Below are 25,427 nucleotides of genomic sequence, written 5' to 3'. Positions count from 1 at the left end.
ATAGTGGGGTGGGCAACTATAAGACTATAACGAAATTCATAGTGATCTTTCTCGAATTTTTTAAGTCCAATATTAAAATTCGAAAGATAAAGTTGTTAAATGAGAAAGGAAAGAAAGAAAGAGAAAAAAAATTGGCCGATTGTGTGGGACCCCTAATTCGTAATTTATATTCCGTTTGAAAAAAGAAAAAAACTTGTGTGGTACACTTGGTGGACTACAGTCGCTGCTTCGTCTTCGTCTTCCTTGATCGATCATGACTCAGCGGTTCGAGTCTCCAAGCAAGCGGTTCTCGGTGTTCGACTTCGACGAAGACGACGTCGTCGAGGTTGAGTCCGCCAAATCGAATGCCAAATTTCGAAAGCCCAGGGCTTCCATTCCTTCCAACAAGAACAAGAAGAAGAAGAAGAACAAGAGCCCCATTACCAAGTACACGTTTCTCCAATGCTGTAATTCTCTCTTTCCCTTTTCTAATTTCTACTTGATTGATTGATCCAGTCTGAAATTCAAAGCTGTGACTATGTTGTTTGTTACTCGTGTGCAGTTTCTAAAGGAGCAAAGACTCCACTCAAGGAAATTAGCAATGTCACAATAGAGGTCGATGCTTTGGGCTCTTCAAATCATCAAGTATTTTCTGTGGCTTTTCCTTAAGACTCAATTTTACCTTATAACAGTTTGATATCACTTACTTGTTTGATATACTTTGTCTAAATTGCTGCATCATACTTTGTCTAAATCGCCGCAGACTAAGCAAGTACATAAAATTCCAGATGATGAGGAAAGGATTCACATCATGTGCTCTTCGACAACTTTGATATCCAGTCCTTCAAAGAATGAAGGTCTCTTTTATTTTTGTTTTGTTTGTTTTCTTTTTCTGCCATGCAATCAAACATATTTGTGAAAAATTGTCTGACCCAATGTGTTTCAAAATTCAGCTACGTTAGAAGAACAAGCATCAGAGCCAGGTTCTTGCGGATATGACAATGTGAGCAGTCCTTCCACTCCTTTTGTTTGTTTTCATGTACCCTCTAAATCATGAGCACGTTTGAATCCTTTTTGAAGTTTCGCTAAGGAAAGAAACATACAAATTAGAGGAACTAAAAGATGAGACATAGTAATAGACAGTGGAAGTACAAAAAGATTAAGGCTTTTATGAAAGCTTCCGAAGGTCTTTTAGTAAGAAAGTGGAGTATCTTCGCCATTCTCCAAGTTTGAGCCCTGTGGAGCACCCAATATATATCTTTTTTCCTGGAAACACTAGGGCCTGGATCTGGGTGTAATCTTCTATGTCTTCGTTACACATTTTGGTACTATGTAGATTTATTAAGGGTCTTCTGCATGTTCCCTAACCACAACTTGGCTTCATGGAGAGGTCCTGAGGTGGGATACTCTTTTTTTTTTTTGCAAGAGTTCCTTGACCAGCTGACCTTGAAAGATGCAAAGCTGCCTGCTTTTCTTGGAGAGACAACTGTGTTTAATCTAGGAGTTTCCTTTTGGATTTAGCCTCACTATGTCATTATCTTCTTGATGTTACTACACATGTTCACAGTTTAGACTCATTCTTAGGCTCAAGTTTTTGTCTTCTCTTTTTAATGGTATGAAAACATTACCAAGCTTAAATTTAACTGGGGTCATTCCATTTGGGGTATGTGGGGTTACATAAATATGGGTAAGAGCTGCTTAGTCAGCAGCCTCCTTCAAGTAGGTGACTCTGTCCTGTAAGATATGTTCAACCACAAGGTGGCAAGCCGTCTCATACCTCAAAGCCCTGTCTACTAGATAGCCTGTTTTGTCAAATTTATGATATCTTTAAGGTTGAGTCAGAATGGGGTTGAAGGTGACCACAGACCTGCATTTCCTGGTCACTTTTATATAATCAATATGATAACTTGCTTGCTGTAGGTTGAAACTGCTTTAAGTAATCTTCGTCTTGAATCAAAGAATTCTAGAAGAGCTGGAAAGAGAAACAAAAAATCAGGTTGGCCCATACTTGGATTGCCGTTGATGGAGCTATCTTCTCTTTGATATTATATTGAATCACTTTTTTTTTTTTTTTTTACCTTAAAACTCTGTTTCTATAAAATGTTAAATGTGGGTTGCAGTCCTCAATTGAGTAAATAATGTTTTTGATCCTCAACTTTGTGTGGTGTAAACGTAATGTTGAGAAATTATTTTTCAAGAATGGTGTATATCCAGTTTTATAATGAGAGCATATTTTTACCAATTGTACTCTACCTTTGCATATAAAATTAATAGTTTTCTTGCTGTACATAGGTCCAATTTCAATACAAAAGTGCAATGATCCAATGCCCAACATTTATTTTAGATTGCAATACAATACAATAGTGCCAAAATAAGAATATGAGAATTGTGCTTTGCTTTGTGATATTTACAATGTGAAATTAAAGTTCAAACTTGTGTGTGTGTAATTTTTTTCTTGGGTTTTTCTCATGCTTTTGTTCATTATTTCTTGTCTTGCATCAACTTGCTTTGTATTGTTTTGGGTCATTGACCCACTTATCAATGTACTCTCAAGAAAATCTTACTGTCTGATAGGACCCCTCTCTCTCTCTCTCTCTTTCCCAAAAAATTGCTTTATATTTTTTCAAAAAATTTACTGTCCTACTATCGCATGCAGGTTTGAAACAGTTGAGGTGTGCAGTTTATGACCCTCATTGGTCCAAAAGACAGGAAGAAAATAAATCATTAGATAGCAGATACGGTGATACATGGAACTTTAATTTTGAGTGAGTGATTTAACATGCTTGATGTGTACTTTTTATTTTTTTTCACTCACTGTGTTTGTTCAATTGTTCATCTGTTAGTGTTTTGTAATTCACAACTGACATAAGGTGGTGGGGGTCCATTTATTATTATAGTTTTTAATTCAAAATGAAGTAGTTCTGCATTCAAAGTATGTAAGTCACCCCGCCTCCCAATTATAGCTAGTTCATATGCCTGTTTCATGTCTGTTGCTATTTCCTCAAGTGCTGCTTTATATGCCTAAACCATAGCTCTCATGTAGGGCTTCGAATTGATTATGAAGTGTGTGTGCTCGGTTCATTTTTATCTAGTGTGCTTGATTCATTTTTATCTAGTTATTTGTTAATATTTGGGTTTTGCCTAACAGTAACCTTTCTATGTATGTTGGCCTTGTTTGTTCACTAGAGAGTTGAACTTGACCTGGACACAATCTTATTGGGGAAAAATATTAATTGCTATCGTGTTATCTTATACTTAGACACAAAGATCTTGTTGTATCACTACATACTACTGTGTGTAAGACATCAAAAACATGGTACTTTGTAAAATCCTAGCATCACAAGTTTGCTTTTCTTTGCATAACGATGATAATACGGTCTAACATCTCATGGTGCTCCATTGCACTCAGTTTATGGCTTTTCAAGTAGCACCATAATGTGTGTTTGTCTTTTGTTTAATATGTTTCTTTCAACATATTTCAACCCTTGGAATTTTGACTTATTATTTTAATTCTAAGTTTATTGTCTTTTATATTACTCATTCTCACTCATTTTTGCATCCTTTTTATCTGTATTGATTTAGATTGTTCATTGCAGTTCTGATAAGCCTTTTGAAGATGTTATCTATCCAAAAGGGGATCCTGATGCAGTTACTATAAGTAAGAGAGATCTTGAACTTCTTGAGCCAGAGACATTCATTAATGACACCATAATTGACTTCTATATTCTGTAAGTTTGGCATGGCTCCTTTGAAATATATTGCATGTATTTCAAGCATTAGAAATTCATTTCTTTTCTGGCTCCCATACATATTCATGTAGGTCTCTACATTATTGACCTTCAAAATTTTCGTTTCTTCATGCATATGACTTGGGTGTTGGTTTTTGCTGTCCCTTATATTTTACCGCATCAAGATGCATTTCATATAGTACAGTTCACAGCAAAGGAATCAACTTTTATGGTAGGCATCTGGTTTTTATTTTCACAAAAACTACTCAGATTATTATTGAACTTGAAGAAAAAGGAGTAATCCACATACACAATCAAAAGACAAGCAACATTGAATGATTTAGGAATTCTGATTTTCACTTATTGGCAGATACTTGAAAAGCAACATTCAACCTGAGGAAAAACATAGGTTTCACTTCTTCAATAGTTTCTTCTTTCGGAAACTTGCTGATCTGGAGAAAGACCCATCAAGTTCCTGTGAACGCAAGGCAGCTTTTCAGCGTGTTCGGAAATGGACTAGGAAAGTGAATCTGTTTGAAAAGGATTACATCTTCATTCCTGTAAACCACAGGTGATAACTTGTCTTGCATCATTTTCTTTCTGCCTGTAGCACTGGAGGATAATCCTTTGATACCACCCTTTTAATATGAACTTCACTGCAACTTGTTAATAGGCTCCACTGGAGTTTGATTGTCATTTGTCATCCCGGTGAAGTGGCTAATTGTGAAGGCAAGACATTTTATGATTTAGTTATCAGTGCTATATGTACTGTGGTTATCGCCATTTAATTTTTTTTTTTTTTTTTGCTATCGTATTTTTTTTCTTATACTCCTGCAATTTATCTTGCAGGCGAGGGAATTGAAAGCTTACCCAGGGTGCCATGCATCTTGCATATGGATTCAATTAAAGGAAGCCACAGAGACCTGAAAAATCTTGTTCAAAGGTAGCTTGATATCTGAGTTCATGATCAGTCTCCTTATGGGCCAATACTTGCATCATACATTCTTCCAAAAGTATATTCAGTCTTCTGCATTTCTTTAACAGAAGGCGCTTTGAATTTGCGCTTGTATTTCACTGGTTTGCATATCTATTAGTGTTCTGAATCCGTTTACAATTATTAAATGAGGGAAAAGAGAAACTTTCATCCTGAAAAAGATAAGTGACAAAAACATTACATGTCAAATGTGCATCATCATTTAACTGTCAGTTATTATTGTATCTCAGTGTGCTCCACTTTCTCATATTGAAATTCTGGGAAGAAGCCATAGTTGCTCACTTTGAAAAGTCGATGACAATATTTCAATGTTATGTATTACTAATGAAAAAATTAAATATATTTAATTTCTACAGTATATGTATACTCTCTGGTTTAAGAAGGTTAAATCTGAATGCTTTACAGTATTTAGAAGTTTTACTCCTAGGGTGATTCCATGAACTGGTAATTTCATTCTCCAACGCCAATACACACTCGTAGCCTGGTTCACCTAGTCAATGAATTTCTGGTTTAAAATCTAAGTCTATTTGTTTGATTAAAAGATTTTATTGCAGTAATTATATTTAAGTTTGTTTCTATCTCCTAGTTTTGCAATTGTGTATATTTTGGCCTAATCTTTAATATTATAATGAGATGACAGATACCTATGTGAAGAGTGGAAAGAGAGGCATGGTGACACAGCAGAAGGTGATTCTTTGAGATTTTTACAATTGAGATTTCTTGAACTGGAGGTAATACACCTTGGTGACCTTGCGTTTTTATATAAATACTTGACAAAATTATTGAATAAATTTTTCCTTTTTATGGTTTATCGTGATTGGATGCTACTATGCAGGTAATCTATTGGCTGTTATGCAGTTAGGCTTAGTTGTTGTTTTTTTTTTTTCTTTGTACCATTTTTCCTTTTATAAATAAAGTTTTGCTAATGGAAAATATTGTACCATTTTATCTAAACCATTTTCGTTTTGTTAACTTTTGCTCCTTTTTTTCTTACTGATAACAGCTACCACAGCAGGAAAATTTATCTGATTGTGGACTCTTTTTGCTTCATTATGTGGAGCGTTTTCTGGCAGAAGCTCCTGTTAACTTTAGCCCTTTTAAGATCACAGAGCTCTCCAACTTTGTAAGTGATCCTCCTCCTTTCATCATACCCCATACTTAGAATCTATATGCTATGTGTTCTGCATCCAAGACCTGTAGGGACGACACACTAACCTCTCTGTCAGTTCTATCATCTATCTCTTTTCAGCCTCCTATTCAGTTATCCTTACAGGCATTTTCTTAAAGTTTCTTTAGTTCTATGCCAAACTTTCCCTTGCACCTCGTGTTCTGTCATCCTTTTTTGTTCATATGTTCGACTTTTCTCTATTGTCTAATTTCAGCTAAAGAAAAAGTGGTTCCCTCCAGCTGAGGCTTCTCTTAAACGCCATCAGATTAAGAAGTTGCTATACGATATCCTCGATCAATCTCGGGAAACTCTTATAGCTGATTGTATTAATTTAGATGAATCCCCTCAAGTACTCAAAAATACAGACAATGAAGAACCTGGCATAAAGCATTTTTACAAAATGTCCAATTCAACACAAAAAATTCATGGGAATTGTTATAGTTCTGAAGCACATGGGATCAGAATTACATCACCAGGAGCTTATTCTTCTCCTAGTCATGTATGCTGCTCTAGAGAAAGGGGACGTGTTGCTGATAAGAATTATCTGCCGTTGATTGCCAATAATATGACGAGTTTTATGTCACCAATACAGGTAATCCCTTGTTTTCCTACCATCGGCTCTAGAATTTCCTTTGGTTTTTGGCATTGTGCGTGTCTGAAGCAATGGTTGCTACTACTGAGTTGCTAGTACCAAATGTCTAAAGGGCCTTTTTTTGACTGAAATTTATTGTTGGCTGGCATTAGAAATGTGCGATACTCAAAATTATAACTATACAATTTTGACCATGTCACATTCCATTTCCACTTCTGCACCTTGGTCAAATCATTCAATATACCCATGCACTTAACCAGGGAGCTCACCAACGGTGTCAAAGAAATTTGACATTCTTGGGGAAAGCTTTAGTGGCACGTATGTGATTCTTTTCCAACAGGATAAAAAAGAAAATGATATCACTATTTTGGTACAGAAGTAACCTCCCCAATGTTTGTTATGGAGCCTAGGTACATCCCATGATTGATAATGGGAGACTTTTGCTAGTGTCCAAATTTGCTGGAGCATCTACCTTTTACTCGATGCTTTCTGTGTAATGTAAAAGTTCCCAACACCCAGTCAAGGATCTTTAAGGATTCACCTATTTATCAGGAAAAATATGTATCCGCTTTTTACATTCCTATTATGTCTAAAACTAAACTGTACGGGGAGACCTGTGTGTGAAACCTGCTTACTGATTTCCAGCATACTACGTCTAAAATACTTGCAAAGTGGGATCAAGGCTTCTTGATTCCTTCACAGTAGTCTTTATAGAAGGGTAATGTCAGCAATCAGCATGCATACTAGTAATTCCTAGAATATTAGATTATATCCCATCCTCATTTCTCTATTGTAGTCGGAGAACTGTGTTGTTAGTTCACACTTTGGTTTTAGACTTGTTCAAAACTGATACATATGTAATATATCCTGCTTGAAAACAGGAAGTTGGAGATGCTGAGGAAATGACTGATTCGCCGGTCGACATTGAAGCTTGTCCGAAAGACACTGCATTACCTTCTGATATACCACCCAGGGATACATCTCAGAACCATGGGTTCTCAAAGAACATTGGAGATAATGCTGATGTGAACTCAATTTCTGATACATCTGGTAGTGGATCAGAGATTTTTTCAGTGGTAGGGATAGATGAAGATGACTCACTTGTGGAAGCTGAGGCGTTTAACTGTCCAAGGAAAACAGAGAAATCTGAATCGTCTTCAAGTGGGGATCTCACTGCTTGTGTTGTGCAGGATTCTGAAGAGGAAAGTGACATGCATGGCACTGAGGTTATATGTATCTCATCCTCTCGAGCAAACCAACAATTCTTCCATCAACAAGCAGACTCTACTGGAAACAATAATCATAAAGAGATTAATATGCTATCGAGTAGTGAGGATCAAGCATCCGACTCAGATGAGCGGCAGACTCCAAAAAGACCAAGGCTCACACATCCTGTAGGTCGAAGAAGGCATACAAGAAGCCTCATGAGAGCGTTGCATTTGTGATCGTCATGCGGTTACTTGTGTTTAAGAATAAGTGCTGCGCAAGGAAACATTATAAGTATTATTTCCATGTATATAAATGTGGGAGGTTTTGTTATTATATGAACTACGTGTGGGATTTTGTTATATATGTATATAGATAGAGAGGGCCCCTTGTATTAAGGGTTCTGTTTTTCGATATGTTCCTTTATAAGCCATGAGTGACATTCATGGCATTCTCAATTAACATCTTGTAAATTTTCACAAGCCATGAGTGACATTCATGGGCTCATGGCTTCACAAAATAGATAGTAAAAGGCGAAAGAATAGTTCGCTCTGCACTCTACGCATGGCTTCGTCCTGAATCTTCTCAAGCAATATGACATTGATCATCACCTTTTGGGAACCATCTTGATTAATTGCAGATAGATTCTGCAGTATTTCACTTGCTTTCATGTCCAACACGTTCCTAGAGAAAGAAATATGGTGGCTGATATTCTTGTCAAAGACAATGTCTCCAATTACATATGGTTACCAGAATGGTGGCTGATATTCTAACGTGATGTAATCATGATAAGGTTCAGTTACAATGCATACAGGGTCTTCTACAATACATTTAATTTTTGGGCCAATCACATAATTTTTACATGTATTCAAGAATCTGCTATTTGGTAAACCGGTTCGAATCTCTTAGACCTCCCGCATATCTAATTTAAACGGTACGATTTGTGTATTTTCTAATGTATTTTAATTTTTATCCAACATTTTTTTTTTTTTATCTTTTTTACAAGAACGTATTCGGCTGTAATTTAGTTTTTCTTTTTTTTCACCTTTTTTTTAAAAAATTTTTAAGAAGTTTATTGAAAAATAAATAAATAAATAAGGAAGTCCAATATTTATCAAATAAGACGGTTGTACCCTTGGAATATATATATATGATGGTGGCTTGGGTGAAGGAGAGGAGACGAGATAAAGTAATCCCGAGAAAGAGCGAAATGGGGGACGAGAAGGTGAAGGCAGAGGCTTTAGAGTTACTGGGAATGTTCCAAGTGCTTCCCAGATTGGTTGTCTTCGATCTTGATTACACTCTTTGGCCTTTCTATTGGTACATGATCCTTTTTTCCCAAACTTAATTCTATTTTGCCTTGTTTCATTTCATTTCATTTATATATATATAAATAAATAACCCAGATATGATTGAATTGAATTTCCCTCTTCTCTGGGTTGAAACAAAGATTTAGGATTGCACCACTGGAACTGAACCATAAATGTAATCTCTTACTTATACAAAGTCATTGTATACAAGTGTGGGAATTAATCCCGCTAGTTGTATTTTGTTCATGTATGTATTGATACCCAAGCTAAATTTGACTTGTGGGTTTAGTTAGTTGCACATATCTATGGTTGGATCCTAGGTTGAACATTTGGGGAAACTTACAGCAACAAGAGGTGAGATTTTTGGATTCCGGAGGTTATGTCGTGACTTGTGAACACCAACAAAGGGACAACAATTCTTTGATTTGGGCACATAGTTGAGTTGACATGATAGTGCAGTAAAATGTACCATGTTGTGTTCGATGATTTAGGCTGAGACTCAACTTAATCTGTGTTTTTCCAGCGAATGTCGCTCCAAACGTGACATGCCATCATTGTATCACGATGGAAGAGGCATACTGTATGCATTGAAGGAAAAAGGGATCGATCTTGCCATTGCTTCCAGGTCACCAACTGCAGATATAGCAGAGACATTTCTTGACAAATTGAGCATCAAGTCAATGTTTGTAGCTAAGGTGAGATGGTAGACCGCCATTCTTTTTCTTCCTTCCTCCCTCCTCTGAACAATATCTTCTATAAATTTTGTATGCATTTTCCGAAAATGAGCTGGTGATTCTTATAAGAGGCTTTGTTTTTTCTCTCTCTTAATTATCTGATTGTGCAGGAGATCTTTTCAAGTTGGACACACAAGACCGATCATTTCCGGAAAATTCAGTCAAGGACTGGGGTCCCCTTTAATTCAATGCTGTTCTTTGATGATGAGAACAGGAACATCCAAGCGGTAAGTTTATCCTTACATTCTTTTGGTTGGCACTTTGGCACCACCAAAAGGATGGTTCTCACCAACTCTTATATTGTAATTGTTCTTGCTGTTGTTCTTATTTAATATCAGTATCACCGTCTTTTTTCTTTCTTTTCTTTTAGCATCTGAAATGATATGAATCAAATACTTATTATATCCATAAATTTTGGAAACTTGTGGAGCCTTAAATATTTTCTGGCAACTTGTTTAAAATAAAAATTTTAATGGAATATACAGGTATGGGCTAAAGTGACATTGAAGTGTTAAAGCTATGGCATTGGTTCCATACACTAAGTGGATGCATATAGGTTTAATGTCACTTTAGCCCACGTAGGGAAGCTGAAAAAGTGCAGTTCACAGAATAATGGAGATCAAATTTGTCCAGGCACTTAAGTGGTGTGGAAATATTACCTCCCTGTATCCATCATACTTCTGCTTCACTTTATCAGTACTCACTGTTGGTTGTCTATAAAATATGTGAGAAAGACTGTCAATAAGAGTTGTAAAACTTTATATCCGTACAAAACCTGTATTGCAATCGTATAGAATTTATACCGATGTTTAATATAGAGTGCAATCTTTCACCTGTATATCAAATAACTGTTATCATGTTTTGGTATTTACAGGTTTCAAAGATGGGTGTAACGAGCATTTTGGTAAACGAAGGAGTACATATTGGAGCGTTGAGGCAAGGTCTTACAAAATACTCTGAAAATGTGAACATATCTGAAAAGAACAAGCAGAAATGGCGCACAAAGTTCTCCCAAAATTCAAATTCATCAAAGAAGAATGAGAGTGAAGATAAATGAGTCCGCTGTAGATGTGGATTATATATCAACTACTTGGAACTTATGAAATGGTTCCTTGTATTGTTAAGGGTCATTCTGTACAACTGCACCCTTGTTGTGGCTACTGATTTGTTGTATCAAAAAATACCAACAATTGTTCTTGGACCTCTCTGGTTATCCTGTTGCATATGCTCCACATGACCACATGAAGTGGAATGGATTTTTTTTTTTTCATAAAATTGGTAGAGTTGTGAACTTGTGATTGTTTTATAAACCATACTTTATTTTTCAACCAGGAGAAATTTGACGTCATCCTAAAGCAGTATATCTGAGTCTTTTAGGTATTTGTTTGTTGAACAACGTATACAAATGTTTGTTGTGTAATAAACAAGTCCAGGTTGCAGGATCAGTTTAAGGAGGATGGAAATCGGTGAAATAGTTCATGAAATGGGTTAAAGAATCTAGAGATACACATTGAAGTCTGTAACATGAAGATATAAGCTAATGTAGAAGTTCCGGAGCACAATCTAAACAAAGCATAGAGGTGAAAATGTCACCTCATATTTAATCCAGGGCTATGGAACTAGGGTTCTTTCTCCAGATGGACGGAAAATGGTCCGATGAGATGGTAAGAAAACAGGTCAAGTGGGGGTCTCTTTTCCTCGACCTCATGGCCTTAAGCTCTTTCATAGAATTTCAAAGTGAGTTTTAAGTGTCCTAAAGTTAATACAAAAGAAAAACAAAAAATTGTGTCAAGACGGCTTAGAGGCTGTAGGATATCCCGTCAATTCTGTCCCGGTTCAAACTGAAATCTTCAGCAACTTAAATCAACATTAACTTGATAGTCTATTTTCATTCACACCATTGCACTGAATTAAACTGAATTACAAGTGCATGCCTCAGAAATATAGAATCTGAACACCATTGCACACTCAAACAAATCCTTACACAGCTAAGAGAATAAATGGACTCATGCACGCAATGCAATAACTTGGCTGCTCTTCCTTTTAGAAAGAAAAGAAATGGCTTTCTCTGTGGTGATTTAGTCACACAACACACCACCTTGCCACTGGTTCAAGCTGAATCAGCTCTCATGCCTTCTGCAGTTTCAAAGCTTCTACTGCTTCTACTTCCTTCTTTGGTGGCAACTGCATACAAAAGAAAGCTATTACGGTACATTCCCAACAAAAATATACAAATCGTGACATAAAATTCTGGATTAAAATTTGAAGCAAAACTGAAAACTCATGCATGAGGATCTGTTCATTTTGAGAACTTAACTGCAGAGTGAGTTAGAGTATTACACCTATTTTCCTGAATGTAGTGTGTTAAAGAGGATGGATTTTGTCATCTTCCGTATTTAAGTAGACCTATACTGATACTAGTCTTACTTTTTCCCCACAGAGACAATGTGTGACATCCCTCAACATCATTGACTCTGTTAATTTCATTATGCAGTTAGAATGTCAAAAAACTGCGCACCTATATGGTTATATCACTTTCATGTTCGACAGGCTTGCAAAGTGCTTCACTAAATTGTTGCACTACCTAAAAGTTTGAATTGGGCGCTAAAACCCTGAAACAGATTACAGAATTCAAGGTTACCAGAATGAAGTTGAGGAAGGGCTTTTACTGAACTTAAAAGCACTTGTCCATCATGTTTCCAACCCATTCCAGTATATATTAAGGGGAGAGGTTCCATGAGTAATTACTTACATATATGCATCTAATCCCCCATGTAAGCTAGTGATTATTTTATTAAAATTTTAAGAAAACTGATGGTGGGGTGGGGGGGGAAGACATGTTAAAATAAGTGAAGATTTTCAGAATTACCTTTTACCATGTTTGTCAGTGAGAACTGTATTTCTTCTCTTCAGTATAGCTACCGAAGATTCATCTCTTTCAGTGGTAATCTTCCAGCACTAGCTTCAATTTTTCTTGCTGACGCAGAAATTGTAGTGCTTTCATTCTCTTGGGTAGAATCATAGAGCAAATTATCGACTGTTAAACCTACTGGTGGTCCAACCTCTTCCTTAAATCCTTGCAGCATTGCTTCTAAAACATCCATCATCCTTGTATCCTCATAAGTGAGCTCACCGATACGATCACAAAATTCTTCAAGATGAACAAAAATATTCTCTCTTTCTTTTGATAGCTTTGTGGTGTCTTGAAGGAGGATAGCTTTTTCATATTCAAGCTGCTTGACTATGCCTTCCGAAATCCTCTGTTCAACCATCAACTTATTGGTTTCCAGTTTCTTGGCTTCCAATAATGCTTCAAGTTCCTCCACCTGTTGTTTAAGATGGAACAAGGCTTCCTCCTGATGTATCAATCTTTGGCGTGAACCAGTTACTTCTTTCTCCAAATCAACAATTCTTTTGTTCCTATGTTCAATCTGTAGCTCTGACATATGCTTGGCCTTCTTCAAAGCTTCAGTAAGCACATCAATTGTAACTAGATTTTCTACAACTTCAGCAAAGGAGGAAGTTAAAACAGTAGTCAAGTCTTGCTCTAATGATACTGCATATACCTCAAGACTTTGTATGTTCTGATCTTTCTCACTGATAACCTTGAAAAGCCTCTCTTTATCTCGTCCAACACATTTCTCTGCCTCAAACCTTGCTAGAATTGTCGCTTCCATTTCTCTTCTTATGCACTCTTGTTCCAGCTGTGAGATATCTTTGTGGAGATTTTCTATGCAGCTGTCCTTGTCCTTTGCATTTTGGATAAGGTTCTCTTTGTCTTGTGTGCAGGCTTCCACTTCCTCATTCTTTGCTGCTAATAGGACTATCTGCTGCTGCAGAACTTCAAGTGTATTGTTTTTCTCTTTGATAATGGAGATGAGGCTTTCTCTTTCATTCTTAAGGATTTCTTCATTCTTTGTTTGTACAGGGATTGAATCCTCTATTTGTCGACATTTTTCTTGATTTTCTTCACAGCAAATTTTCAAGCTTTCAGCACTTGACTTCCAACTCTTTAATTCGTCTTCTAATCGACTTATTTCACAAATTTTCTCAGCCAACTCAAGATTCACCTTTTCTAAAGTCTCAGAAATATCTTGTTTCTCACCTTCCATCAGCAAAAATTGGCCTTTCAGGTAAAGTTGATGAACAGACAACTCCTCGAGCATATTTTTGTGTTGTTTTAGCTCTTCCTCCTTGTTATTCTGCCTCTGTTCAGTAAGTTCCAAGGACCTTACCCTCTTCATCAATATTTCTACTTGCTCATGTTCTTGTTCAAGATCAAGAAGAACTTTTCTAAAATCACAGTCCTTCATCTCCAACTGTGCAGTAAATACAGAGATCTTGTTATCCATTTCACCACACAACTCCACTTCGGCTTTTGGATCAGAATTTTTGGAGAACGCCTCCAAAAATTCCGATTTGAAGATTGTGAGTATTATTGAAATCTCTTCACTTAAAACCTCGATCATAGACTGGCAGCTCTCTAGCTCCAACTCAGTTTCCTGTATTTGTTTCTCCTTACCCTTCAACTCAGAGTTATACCCATTTAAAACTCCGTTCATCTTCTCTATTTGGTAACTCCATTCAGATTCTTTTGCTTTTAAATTTCTGGAACAGTTACTGTGTGCCTGCTCCAAACCCCTAATCTTGTTCCGAAGCTTTGTGAGTGAAGTGGCCCCAGCATTTCTGATCTGAGATTCCTGCAGCTCTTTAAGAGATTCTCTTAATTCCTGATTCTCTTGCTCAAGGTGAGCAATTCTGAATTCCATTTCTTTTGTTGATGTATCTCTTGTTCCAATTGAGTTTCTTAGCTTCGCAATCTCTTCATCCCTTTGAACAGTTAAGCTTTCAAACTTTGACCTTTCTTGTTGGCACTGAGCAAAGACATCCTCATAACGTGATTTGAATTCGGATATTTCAACCTCCAAAAACTTCCTCATACTTTCTTCACGAGCTAAAGCTTGGTTGCACATCTGTAAACGTTTTTGGATATCTGTAAGAATTCTAGTTTTGGAATCCAAGCTTGTCTGCAACAAAGAGATCTCTTCAATCAGGGCTGATTTGCCCCTCTCCCACTCATCTTTATTCAACTTAAACTGATCTTGTAGCCTTCTATGTGCTTCTTCAAGATGTTTAAACTGCTCTTTCTTCCATTTCAATTGATCTTGAGCATTTCTATTCTCCTCCTCTAAGTTCATTATTATATCATCTCTCTGCCTCAGATCTTTGGCTGCTTGGGCCTTTTGCTCTGCCTCGTAACACTTGCTTTCTGTAGTCAATAAGCGTCTCTTAAGGCCCTCAATCTCCCGACTACTGGCACAAGCATTCTGCTCCAGTTGTTTGTTTTTTTCTGAAACTTCATCAAACGCAAATGCCAATTCTTTATTCTCTCCTTCCAGTTTTTTCAGCTTCAGCTCACAATCAGCTCGGAGCTTTTCATGCAAAGAACTCAAATGCCTAAGAGATGATTCTTTTTCATGCAAACAAGATTGGAGGGTTTCAGAGACTTTCCTTACTTGAGAAATTTCATCAAGCTTGACATTTAGCTCTTGAGCTTGTTTCTCAACCTCCCGCTTAGCTTGTTGGAACTTGATCAGCTGCTCACTGTGAGATTTCTTCAAAGTGTCAGAAATTCCCTTCTCAACCCGAAGCTCAGCCTTGAGCCTCTCCATCTCTGCTTTGACATTGTCTAATTCTTTATAAACATTCTCCATTTCTCTTTGATAATCAACCTTCAAGATTTCCTAGGTGCAGTACAAATCTGAAACATGATACAGCACGTCAAAGTGACTATTTGCATATAGAAAATCCCGATAAATTGTCTTTCTTTCATTCGAGGGAGGCGGATAAGAATATAGAAAGAAAACTATGATGATAACAACACAACCACAAATGAGATAGCAAAAGGCAAATTGAAGCATTTTAAGATTAGAAGAATTCCATGTGAGTGTTATGTGTGGCAAAAGGCTGGGGTTAGTTTTCAGGGTATAAAGGTTGTTCCTTGCAAATTGCTAGCACTGATTTTTGGGATCTAGCCATGAGTAACTGAGACTAGAGGACGTCACTAAATCTGAGATATGAGAAGCATATATATGAAATCCTAGAAAATACAAAATTAATTTGTTGTATGAAATCGGAATCGTAAAGACAAATTGTACTCATGAGTTGATTCAGATTCACAAATAAGTGATGAGAGTAAAGCAATCCGTCGGGCAAATCAGATGATGATGATTCTAGAATCTAGATCCAAATAAACAATATCAAGAGGAAACCCTAGAAAACACAAATTGCAGGTCTTTGCTAAGAAATTAGAGCGGCCTTGCTAGATTTGATTGAAGAAAAAGCAGAAGATTCTAGTACCTGGGGACTGGGGAGTCGCAGAGAACCACCACCACCACTACCACTGGGAATCTGGTTTCTATTTGCTGAGCGGGAAGCACCCTCTGTTTTGTTGATTTCAAAAACAACCAAAATGGGATATTTGCTTTTTTACTTCCTTTTACATGGATCTTTCCCAACCGGCTTTTTTTACTTTTTTTTTTTTCTTTCTAAATATATCCAATAAAATTCTAAGTATACCTAGCAAAATATTTTCTTTTTATTACCTTTAATTTATGTTAAATTTAACCAACTGATTTGCCCAAAATGCCCTGAAAAACAATGTACCCAACAAAACAAAACATACTCTACGACTCTACACGTAGATCTTTATGCTTGTTCATCCTCATCTTCATGAACTAGTTCGAAAATAATGAATGAAATCTCTTACTGCTCTACATGTATGTATGTATGTGTGTGTGTATATATATATGGAAGTTTTGTTGCTGCAATGCTGCAAGCATTATCCGATCATGCTTTTCATAGGTGCTCAGAAGCACAAAACAAATAAATCTCCAGATCTCAGCTGGGTAGGGTATGACGGGGATGAATGAGCATACAGATCTGGGTAGAATGTTTTGTTCTGCTGGGTACATTGTTTTTTAGGTCATTTTGGGAAAATTAGTTGGTTACATTTAACATAAATTAAAAATAATCAGAATAAAATATTTTGCTGGGTACACTTAGAACTTTGCTGGGTATATTTGGAAAGACACTTTTTGTTTTGTTATTATTAACCTCCTTGTATATTTTGACCAAAAAATATATATATATTTTTTGACCAACCAAAAAAAAAAAAACCTCCTTGTGTATATGGGTGGATGTTGATCTTTCTAAATTACTGAACTTATTTCTTCTTACATTTTAAGTTATGTTTTTTAACCTTTTAAGGTTTTCAAATGTAATTATTATTTTAATTATCGATTGTTCAACTTCCCGCTTGACATACCACCGTTTACTTGGACTTGTCATGTTATGATGTTAGTTTTTCTATTCGGCCGTTGATGGTGTATCCGGTTTGCAAATCACCTAGTGTCATAATGAACAGTGTTACAAAAGGTTTGTAAGAAAATTTTTGGACAAAAAAACAAGCTTTAGGGAAACTCCAACAAACGGGGAGCTATTCCAAATTTGAGATCCAAAGAGGACTTGGGGGCTCCCCAACAATCAGTTTTAGGGGGGGCTGGTCTCATATTTTTTAGTCCAAGTGCTGTCACTAGAGCTATATGTGTTCCAAATCCAAAACTAGCCTCATTTTGAGACTCTGTGCCCCACACAAAATTGGGCTAACTCAACAAGGAGAAGGGAAAAATGCCTGTAGTGGGCCAACTTGCAATAGAAATTGTTGGAGTTTTGACCGTCGAAGCATTGCAATGGTAAAAAAAATTTGACAGTTGCGATGCACCCATTTCAAAATGGACGGTGGAGATCATGATTTAAATTTTGTTCCCTATTTATAAATTTGTGAGAGATGACGGTGACAATGGTTCCATATTTATGAATGGTTTGAAAAGATATCATGAGATAAGATAAGACACGTGGCAGATAAAATCTAATCTATAATTCAAACAGTCACTTAAAGCTTGACACGTGGTGACAAAATCACATTCAAATTCACAATAAGAAATAATATCTATAAATCGGGCACGTGGCCAAAATATCTTTTTCATAATTTCATTGTTTGTCATATATGTCGACACAACATGACAAAGAAAATATATTCCGAATTAAAATTTTTATTAAATGATAAAAATAATTTCTAAATATTATAGTAAAAATAAAAATTTAAAATTTTACTTATTTAATTAAGTTAACATACTTATAATATAATATCCATAAACATTATACTCATATTACATTTCCAATCAAAAATTGTTCATGGTTGATTAGTTATCATATTTGTAATATAATATTGATAAATAATTCTGTTATTACACATACTGTTACATATATGGATGGACATAGCGAATTTGAGCCTATTTAAGTTAACTGGTAACTTCATATTTGGAATCAAGAACTGGACCAGATTTATATCGTCTGAACCAAACCGATTCAAAGACTAAAATTTTAAAAGAAAAACCATATTGAACTAGCTAGCCCTCCCTATTCCACACCACGAAATTGAACCCTTGAGAGAATTTACTTATGTTTTGATGTTTACCCACATTCATATTGATTTTCTGAAAATACAATAACAGAACGTGTTTTCTGGAAATCGTGGATTGATAAACACATTACAATCCTTACTAGGCAGAAATCAAAAACTCACACAGTAAGCACAATTTTGGTTACGCAGTGAAAACCTCAACTTTGAGATTAAAAACACTGCGGGGCTCTTATTGTTGAGAACCCAAATAAAATCAATCCAATAATAGTGAAGGATATGGTTCTTTACAAACACATATAGCTCTCTACGCGGCTACAATCTCTAGACTCACTAAAGAGGTGCTTGTCTTGAATCTTGACCTTCTCTTTCACTTGAACGATCTGCAAAAATCGCTCCTCTTGCAACACCAATCTTCTCTATTATTCTCGAGAGAATCAATGCATGTATATGAATGCTGAGTGAGACACTTTTACATGGAACAAGTGTTTCAAAGTACCTATGCAACTTTTTCTAAGCAAATAAGAAGCACATGAATTATTGCGTCTAAGTCCCTAAACATGAATGCTCTTTTCTTCTGAATATCTTGAAGAGAAAACAAATCCTCAATTATCAAAATTTACCCTAATTGGATTCTTAATAGGAAAGGTCTTTCAATAAAAAGATATCCAATTAAAATACCCAAATCCTAAAACGATTAGGACTTCAATAGCACGATTTTTTACAGTTGGAAAATATCTTTATAATATAACATCTAAAAATCAAAAGATACTTTCTAAAATCGGACTCCCAAAAACGTAGGGTTGACTAGGACTGACTTGGGATGCAATTACCTTAAATTCTTGGAGACTAGTTTTGATGAACTTTATAGGCTTCTTTTTCCAGCTTCTAATGATGACGAGATAAGATTCTTCACTTGCTTTTGTATGGGAATGCCAACACATAAAACGTACAAACTTTTGTACTTATAATCTCTCCCTTTGGCATTCCTATACAAAACACATCTAAATAACGCAAACTCCCCCTCAACAAGTATAGGAGAGACATCACAATTCATCATCCATACTTTTCCTGAAACACTTATCACACATTGGTAAAATACACAAGATAGAATAATGTTACCACTGTTTAAACAAAGCATGTAAATCCAATAGATCACATAAAGATCACACATCACATTTAACATCATATTTCTTCCCCTTTTTGAATAGGGATGCCAAAGGACTAGGGTCGGTCACCCCGGAGTGTGCGAATAGTGGACCTCAATTGCACCCAATGGAAAGAAAGTAATCATGCATATTCCAAATCAGATAGAACTCATGGATGTGGCCAAGGACTGAAACTCCCCCTGAATCGATTATGTCATGAATAATGCACTAACGAAATGCAATCACATAATGAGTGGGTTTGTATCCATATGCTAAGAACATATTCAATTTGCATAGCTTTTCAGACAAGAGCATGACCAGAAATCCATAGACATGAGTGTAACAAGATAAGGTCACATGAGTGAATTGTTTTTGACAACAACAAAGTAAACAAGAAGATGATCGAGTATTCTGTACCTTTGTTGTGTAAGTGATCATAACTCAAAGTGGGGTGTGTAACATTCTCAGAATCAATGAAAATAAACCACACATTTATAAACTTCTAATTCTCAGTTAACTGTTCATCGGCTTATGAACAGTACTGGCTCCAGCCGAGCCGGTCGTAGCTGAAAAGACGATGTTGTCCCTGCTTCATCTCTCTTGCTCGACACCTGTTTATCGTTTCAAAGCTTTCGTGTCTCTATTCTTCGCTTCACAGTGTGTGTTTCTCTTGCCTTGACACCTGAGTGCTGCTCAGTGCTATCGTTTCTATGATACCTCACTCCACTGAGAGGTAGATAGACAGAGAGCTTCAGTTTGAGAGAGAAATAGTGCGAGAGAAAGAGAGAGCAAGAGAGAGAGAGAGAACTGGAGGCTGTGTTCTAACCTGGGTTTGGATTTTGTGGATTTGTTTTCAGCAAAAGTAAGAGAAGAGTTGGGCTTCTTTTCTTGGTAGGATTTGGATGTTCTTCGGTTACACAGTGGCTTCCTTGATTTCATGGATATGTTTTGTGATTTTTGATTAGATTAGTGTATGCGATTTGGCTTTGTTTGGTAGTCTGGGTTTTAAATTTTGAACAGTCCCACGATCCAATTTTTTTTGAAGATTCTGTGGTTTCTTTTTTTCAATTGGTCTCAATTCCTGAACAATTTGAACAAATTGTGACCCATTTTAGCTTAGTCTTTCCCTTCTTACATCACTGTTTGGTTGAGCTTTTATTGTTTGGTTTAGTATGCAATTGATTTGCTATGAATGGGAGAAAATGATTTGGATTAATTTCATGATTTTCATTGTCTGTATTTGCAGGGGTCCATCCATTTGCAATTGTCATGACTCATGATTGAAACAGAAAGAGGAAGAGAATAGGTTCTGCATGTCCTCATCATGTTTGTTTTCCTTCGATTTAGGGTTTGTTTGTTGTTTGCATGTGATTGATTTGAGCTTTCGGTGATGCAGGAGTTTACGGTTGTGAAATTGGATTTGTCAGAGGGTTGGGTGTATGTGATTAGTGAGGCTGTTGCTTAGTGGTGCTTCATCAAGGGAGGCTCGACTTCAAAGCTGGTTATCAGAAGTTCTTTAAGGTGAGCTATCTATTGCTATCTTTTTTTCCCCCAGTTTGGAGATGGTTGCTATGGTGTTATGAATTAGGTTTTTGGATTTTCTGTGTTTGTATGTTTTTGGGATCTGTTTTGGGATGAATGGTGTTAATGGTGTCATAGGTATGTGTGGAAAACACGTTAAGAGTACAGAGAAGGAATTTTGGATTGAATTCAAGGGTATGAACAAATACTGGGGGTAGTACAATTGAAACTGATGAGTTAAGTGAAGGTTAAGGAAACAGTCGCAGGAGAGCAAGTGGGTATTGGGGAAAGCATGATTTTGTTCTTAGCAGATTGAGTATTAGTAAAGGGTCTCTACGGTGAGGATTGAAGAGCAAAGAGAGAGCTTGGGATTTAAAAAAAAGTGTCAAGGAGCAAGTTTACATGTAAATTTGGGGGAATTTTATACATGTGTTTGGGAGGATTAGCAAGGTGAATTGTGTGAATTTTATCATAACATAAATCTTAATGTGAAAACAAAAAAACCATTGATTGTTCGGTTTTGTTCTGGTTTAATTGATTGATTGGAATTTAATTGATTATTCAGTCTTTGTTTTTTAAGTTTAAACTGTTTGACTCAGTTGTTCATAAGTTGTATCTATGTTTGTTAGTTGTTTATATTTACTTTGCTTGAAGAGAGTTATGGTACAAATTCAACTTTGGTTACAGAGAACAGAAAAGCAAATTAGGTACTGCAAAATCCTCATTAAGAAGGGAACATATCAACCAAAGTAAAAGGACCGGCAAACTCAGGCCTATGAACTTCATGAATGAAATAGCTTAAGCAACATATATGACCCTCCAAGAAGTGGATGCAAACACAGGATTAGATTTGAAAAAGTTTCTTGAGTTCAAAGGTTTGCTATGAGCCCATGAGGGTCTCTAACCCGTAAGTGAAAAGTCAAGACTGCTTTGTGCCAAGTTCGAATCAAATACAAGGCATATGATCAGATTTTGTGATCAAATTGTAGAAAGCTGTTACAGGTTACAGTGCAAGTAGAAATGGGTGGTATACAAAACATCAGAAAAATGCTTGAGCAGACTATTAGATAAATGAGCAACATCAAATTCCAGTGGGAACCACAACCCAGAAAACATAATCAATGCTACAGTTTCAAGAGAACAGAGGGGCATAAACTCGCTGCAGCCAATTAAAACATTTCAAACATGAACACTCCTCAAAATACAAGAAACTCTGTTTGATTAGTGAGAAAAACAAAGGCCAGTTAGTTCCACAGTTATTGTTCATGCTTGCAGACATAGATTGCTTTTACGTTCAGTGTTTCTTAATTCTCCTATCTCAATTTTGTTTATTGTAATTGTAAATTGTTCCTATTTAATGTTAAACTGTGATTAGTTTTGTATGCAGGTTTCACATGCTGCTGTTGTAAGAAATTGGTCTGCAAGGTCTGAAGAGAAGGAGAAGGTTGAATATGTAAATCAAGATAAGTGGAAGGGAATTTTTTATAGGCAATTTTTGAAATTATGCTCAACTTTAAATTTTTAGAAATTTTTTGATAAGGGTTTTTTTCCGAGATTGAGGCAAGTGATTGGTGGTAAACTGTATTAGGTTTTTGTTTGTATCTGGGAGTGGTTAGTTTATGCTGTTCTTCTATTTGATTGGAATGCAATTTGCTTAACCCTTTGAACTTAACTAAAATTGATAGGTGAGAGGAGAGTTGGCCTTCATTTCAAAAAGACTTCAACCATATTTGGCCGGATTTTACACATCATTAGAACTCTCATACAAAGAAAGTATTAGTAGTTGTAATGAGTGGTCTTGTTTTATTTTGTAGATATCGGTAACAGCAAGCTATCAAAATTTGCAAGTATTTTGAATTGAGGTACAAATGTTTAAATGATGTTGCTAATAAAATTTAAAGTGTGATGTTAATTATTATTGAATGAGTTTGTTCACAATCTGCAAATCAATTTTAAAGACATGTGAACAAAGCTTGATAAGATAATCAATATGATTTCATTGTTGAAAGATTGGTTCATTTGAGATGTCTAATCCTTTTACTGTTTTGCAGGAAAATTTGGGTACAGCAAGAAGGAAGATCTGGAATTACTATTATTTTACAGTAATCAGGAAACTGGGAAAAGAGATGAAATAGGTAAGCATTGGACATTACTATTAAATTGAAGTTTCTCGAAATTAAAATGCATCGCGTATGCCTGCAAAGGTTTTATTGTGATGGAGTTAGATGTTATTGAAACCTGATGGATTATGGATTGCTTAGTTTGGTTTTGATACATCCAGGTTGCATGTTATGGATGGAATTTGAGAAAGGATCAAATTTCTGTGGATAGTTCTATAGTTGTTATTCTGACTCATTGTCAAGTATCTTAAAAATTTGATCATGGTGATTTTGCAGCTTCTGACCTTGACAGTAACACAGCATATAAAGAGCAAGCAAAGGCAAAGATCATTTTGCCTTACTGGGGAAAGTTATGGAAGTAAGGGAGAAGTCAGTCAATGCAACAGAGAAGTCAGCAGAAGAGCAAAAATCACAAACCTAGAGGTAGCTAGAGGAACAATTGGAAAGAGGATAGTATCTGGATTAACTCAAAAATTCCATTTAACAGCATGAGAAGCATGCTAAGGCGTTGCAGAAGCTGTTAGAAGAGAGGAAGAAGCATTTGGAATCGGTTTCCAAGAGAGCAAGCTTGAACATGATGTCAGACAAATTGAATTGCAGCTATTGGAGAATGACGCTCCTGCTGTTAATGATAGAGGCTTGCAGTTGAAAATGAGTGAGCAATTCATGAAGAAAGGTGAGATTAATATTAGAATGAGCACGTGTCAATGACATGAAATTTGCTTTGAATGTTTGACCATATTTTTAACACCATTTCTACAATTTTTTCTTCATATCAGCCACTTAAAAGCCAACAATTCTTTGCTTTCTCATATAACCATTTTTCAATTTACCCATCATTTGAACTCTTCAACTCTCTTCATATAATTCTTAATGTGATTTGTTTATAGTTTCTTTCCATGCATTTAGTTTCCATTGTTTGGTTTGGTCTTTTGCATAACACCCATTAAGATTGAGTAGTTTGTGGTGAACTTATGGGGGCTAGATTGGCAAAAGCTGTACAGAAGTTGGGAAGATAATCTGTGCTGATTATTTCTTCTTCTGGATATGTAGGCAATTATTTTGAGCAGCAGATGAATGACAACCAAAAAGATGAAGTGATTTGCGAGAGAAGCAAAACGATGAAGTGGTCTGCCAGTGATATGGTCTGGTCATTATTTTGTTTCTTTCCTCTTCAATTTTTCATCGTCGTTTATAGTATTTAGATTTGAATATGCATTTGTAGCCAAAATAATGAACATCAGTTGTGTTTGTTTAAAATCTGTAGAGTATGATTTGAAGTTATTTGTTGTGGTCAAAATTTTGGGTAACATGCTTCAATCCTGTGGCTGGAGAAATCAAAAGGGGCATGTAATCTCCAAGATTATTGTAAGGACAGCTACACTAGAATGAGCTTGAGATTCAATTAGGACATAACTTCAATCTGTGTTTTGACCAATTGAATTTCAGGCTCATTGTTTTGTATTTATCTTTACAGTATCCTTTAAGATTAGATACCCCTTTTGAATTCTCCAGCAACTGGATTGAAGCATGTTAGCCAAAATCTTCCCTTGCTACTAAGAATTTCAAATTAAACCCAGTTTGCAATTTTCATGTAAATACAAATGGAGGAAATACCTTTTTGAACAACCTCCACAACTAATAGCACCTTTTTGGATAGGCTAACAAGTCTTCAACAACTGCTGTCACTTTTGCTATAAATATAACTGGAGAAAGCACCATTTTGAAGAACCTCCGCTGACATGTAGTGACGAACATCAACACCTCTTTTCAGCAAACAGATCAAATGTAGCTAGGTTAGCCTAGAAATAGAACAATATATTTTTGACAAGCTGTGTCAACATCAGTTGTATTGTATATTTGCACATTATCAGAACATTCACATTAATGGTAGTGTTAGTTGCAAACATAAATCTGTAGCCGTCCAAACTTGCAAATTTTGTTTGAACACCCGCAGTAACGCGCAGGCACCTATTCTAGTATATAAGAAGAGAAAGAAATAATCATATTCACTTTGAATTTCCCCTTATGACACAGTGTGGGCAATATTTTTGTTATGATTAATTTCAGTTTACCCCCCTGAGGTTTGGGGGTGAAACCTCTACTTTCAATTTTGAATTTTTACCCCCTAAACTTTTTAATTTCAATCAACCGTGTCCAATTTTTACTGTTCCGTCCAAATTGGACGTTAAGTTTGACTTTTGAGGGTTAAAATGGTCATTTCAACATAAAAAAATAAAAATAAAAATTATTTTTTTTCTTCTGTTTTTTAGTTTTTTTTTTTTTTTCTGCTTTTTAGTTTTTTTTTTTTTCCTGTTTCTTCATTTTTCTTCTGTTTCTTCAATTTTTTTTTTAAAATTTTGTCTCCAACCTATACACCACAAGTTATAATAGGTTTATAAAAACAAAAAAAATACTCTAGGTAGTTGAAAGCCGCTCGCTGGT

General features: G+C 35.9%; 3 protein-coding genes and 2 long non-coding RNA genes across 7 annotated transcripts; 4 read left to right on the top strand and 1 right to left on the bottom strand.

Annotated features, from left to right (window-relative positions):
* Positions 1–210: 210 nt before the first annotated feature.
* LOC112169160 (probable ubiquitin-like-specific protease 2B) lies at positions 211–8,228 on the top strand. Of its 2 annotated transcripts, none has more exons than XM_024306144.2 (14): positions 211–446; positions 542–594; positions 743–836; positions 933–982; positions 1,900–1,975; positions 2,636–2,744; positions 3,576–3,707; positions 4,078–4,278; positions 4,381–4,436; positions 4,557–4,650; positions 5,342–5,432; positions 5,705–5,824; positions 6,084–6,461; positions 7,343–8,228. In XM_024306144.2, exons 1-14 carry the CDS (start codon positions 254–256, stop codon positions 7,904–7,906), a joined length of 2,211 nt encoding a protein of 736 aa, XP_024161912.1. In that variant the 5' UTR covers positions 211–253; the 3' UTR covers positions 7,907–8,228. The 2 variants fall into 2 exon arrangements, with proteins under 2 accessions (XP_024161912.1, XP_024161911.1); XM_024306143.2 differs by having other exon boundaries at positions 542–624.
* A 601-nt stretch (positions 8,229–8,829) lies between these two features.
* Positions 8,830–11,039, top strand: LOC112172846 (magnesium-dependent phosphatase 1). The gene is made up of 4 exons (XM_024310341.2): positions 8,830–8,987; positions 9,501–9,672; positions 9,822–9,938; positions 10,586–11,039. Exons 1-4 carry the CDS (start codon positions 8,878–8,880, stop codon positions 10,766–10,768), a joined length of 582 nt encoding a protein of 193 aa, XP_024166109.1. The 5' UTR covers positions 8,830–8,877; the 3' UTR covers positions 10,769–11,039.
* A 507-nt stretch (positions 11,040–11,546) lies between these two features.
* Positions 11,547–16,165, bottom strand: LOC112169663 (uncharacterized protein At4g38062). Of its 2 annotated transcripts, XM_040508054.1 has the most exons (4): positions 16,072–16,165; positions 15,228–15,472; positions 12,581–15,143; positions 11,547–11,895 (listed from the first exon to the last, which is right to left on the bottom strand). In XM_040508054.1, the coding sequence occupies exons 2-3, from the start codon at positions 15,423–15,425 to the stop codon at positions 12,630–12,632; spliced, it is 2,712 nt and encodes a 903-aa protein (XP_040363988.1). In that variant the 5' UTR covers positions 15,426–15,472; positions 16,072–16,165; the 3' UTR covers positions 11,547–11,895; positions 12,581–12,629. The 2 variants fall into 2 exon arrangements, with proteins under 2 accessions (XP_040363988.1, XP_024162494.1); XM_024306726.2 differs by having other exon boundaries at positions 12,581–15,472.
* Positions 16,166–20,622: 4,457 nt separating this feature from the next.
* Positions 20,623–22,555, top strand: LOC112174459. The gene is made up of 3 exons (XR_002926023.2): positions 20,623–20,647; positions 20,738–20,862; positions 22,250–22,555. It is a non-coding gene; the product is annotated as an uncharacterized LOC112174459 (long non-coding RNA).
* A 121-nt stretch (positions 22,556–22,676) lies between these two features.
* On the top strand, positions 22,677–24,870 carry LOC112173052. The gene is made up of 5 exons (XR_002925453.2): positions 22,677–22,724; positions 22,914–22,997; positions 23,259–23,658; positions 24,036–24,127; positions 24,643–24,870. It is a non-coding gene; the product is annotated as an uncharacterized LOC112173052 (long non-coding RNA).
* Positions 24,871–25,427: the final 557 nt, after the last annotated feature.

This window comes from Rosa chinensis, chromosome 6 (assembly GCF_002994745.2).
Source record: "Rosa chinensis cultivar Old Blush chromosome 6, RchiOBHm-V2, whole genome shotgun sequence".
NCBI classification, from domain to species: domain Eukaryota; kingdom Viridiplantae; phylum Streptophyta; class Magnoliopsida; order Rosales; family Rosaceae; genus Rosa; species Rosa chinensis.
This window is presented reverse-complemented; position numbering and strand designations above follow the sequence as displayed.

Coding starts and splice junctions, on each gene's coding strand:
- LOC112169663 (XM_024306726.2), bottom strand. CDS start 15,425: ATGGAGAATGTTTATAAAGAATTAGACAATGTCAAAGCAGAGATGGAG.
- LOC112169160 (XM_024306143.2), top strand. CDS start 254: ATGACTCAGCGGTTCGAGTCTCCAAGCAAGCGGTTCTCGGTGTTCGAC. Junction 447..541: donor GTACACGTTTCTCCAATGCT/GTAATTCTCTCT, acceptor ACTCGTGTGCAG/TTTCTAAAGGAGCAAAGACT. Junction 4,651..5,341: donor CTGAAAAATCTTGTTCAAAG/GTAGCTTGATAT, acceptor ATGAGATGACAG/ATACCTATGTGAAGAGTGGA.
- LOC112172846 (XM_024310341.2), top strand. CDS start 8,878: ATGGGGGACGAGAAGGTGAAGGCAGAGGCTTTAGAGTTACTGGGAATG. Junction 9,673..9,821: donor AGTCAATGTTTGTAGCTAAG/GTGAGATGGTAG, acceptor CTGATTGTGCAG/GAGATCTTTTCAAGTTGGAC. Junction 9,939..10,585: donor AGAACAGGAACATCCAAGCG/GTAAGTTTATCC, acceptor TGGTATTTACAG/GTTTCAAAGATGGGTGTAAC.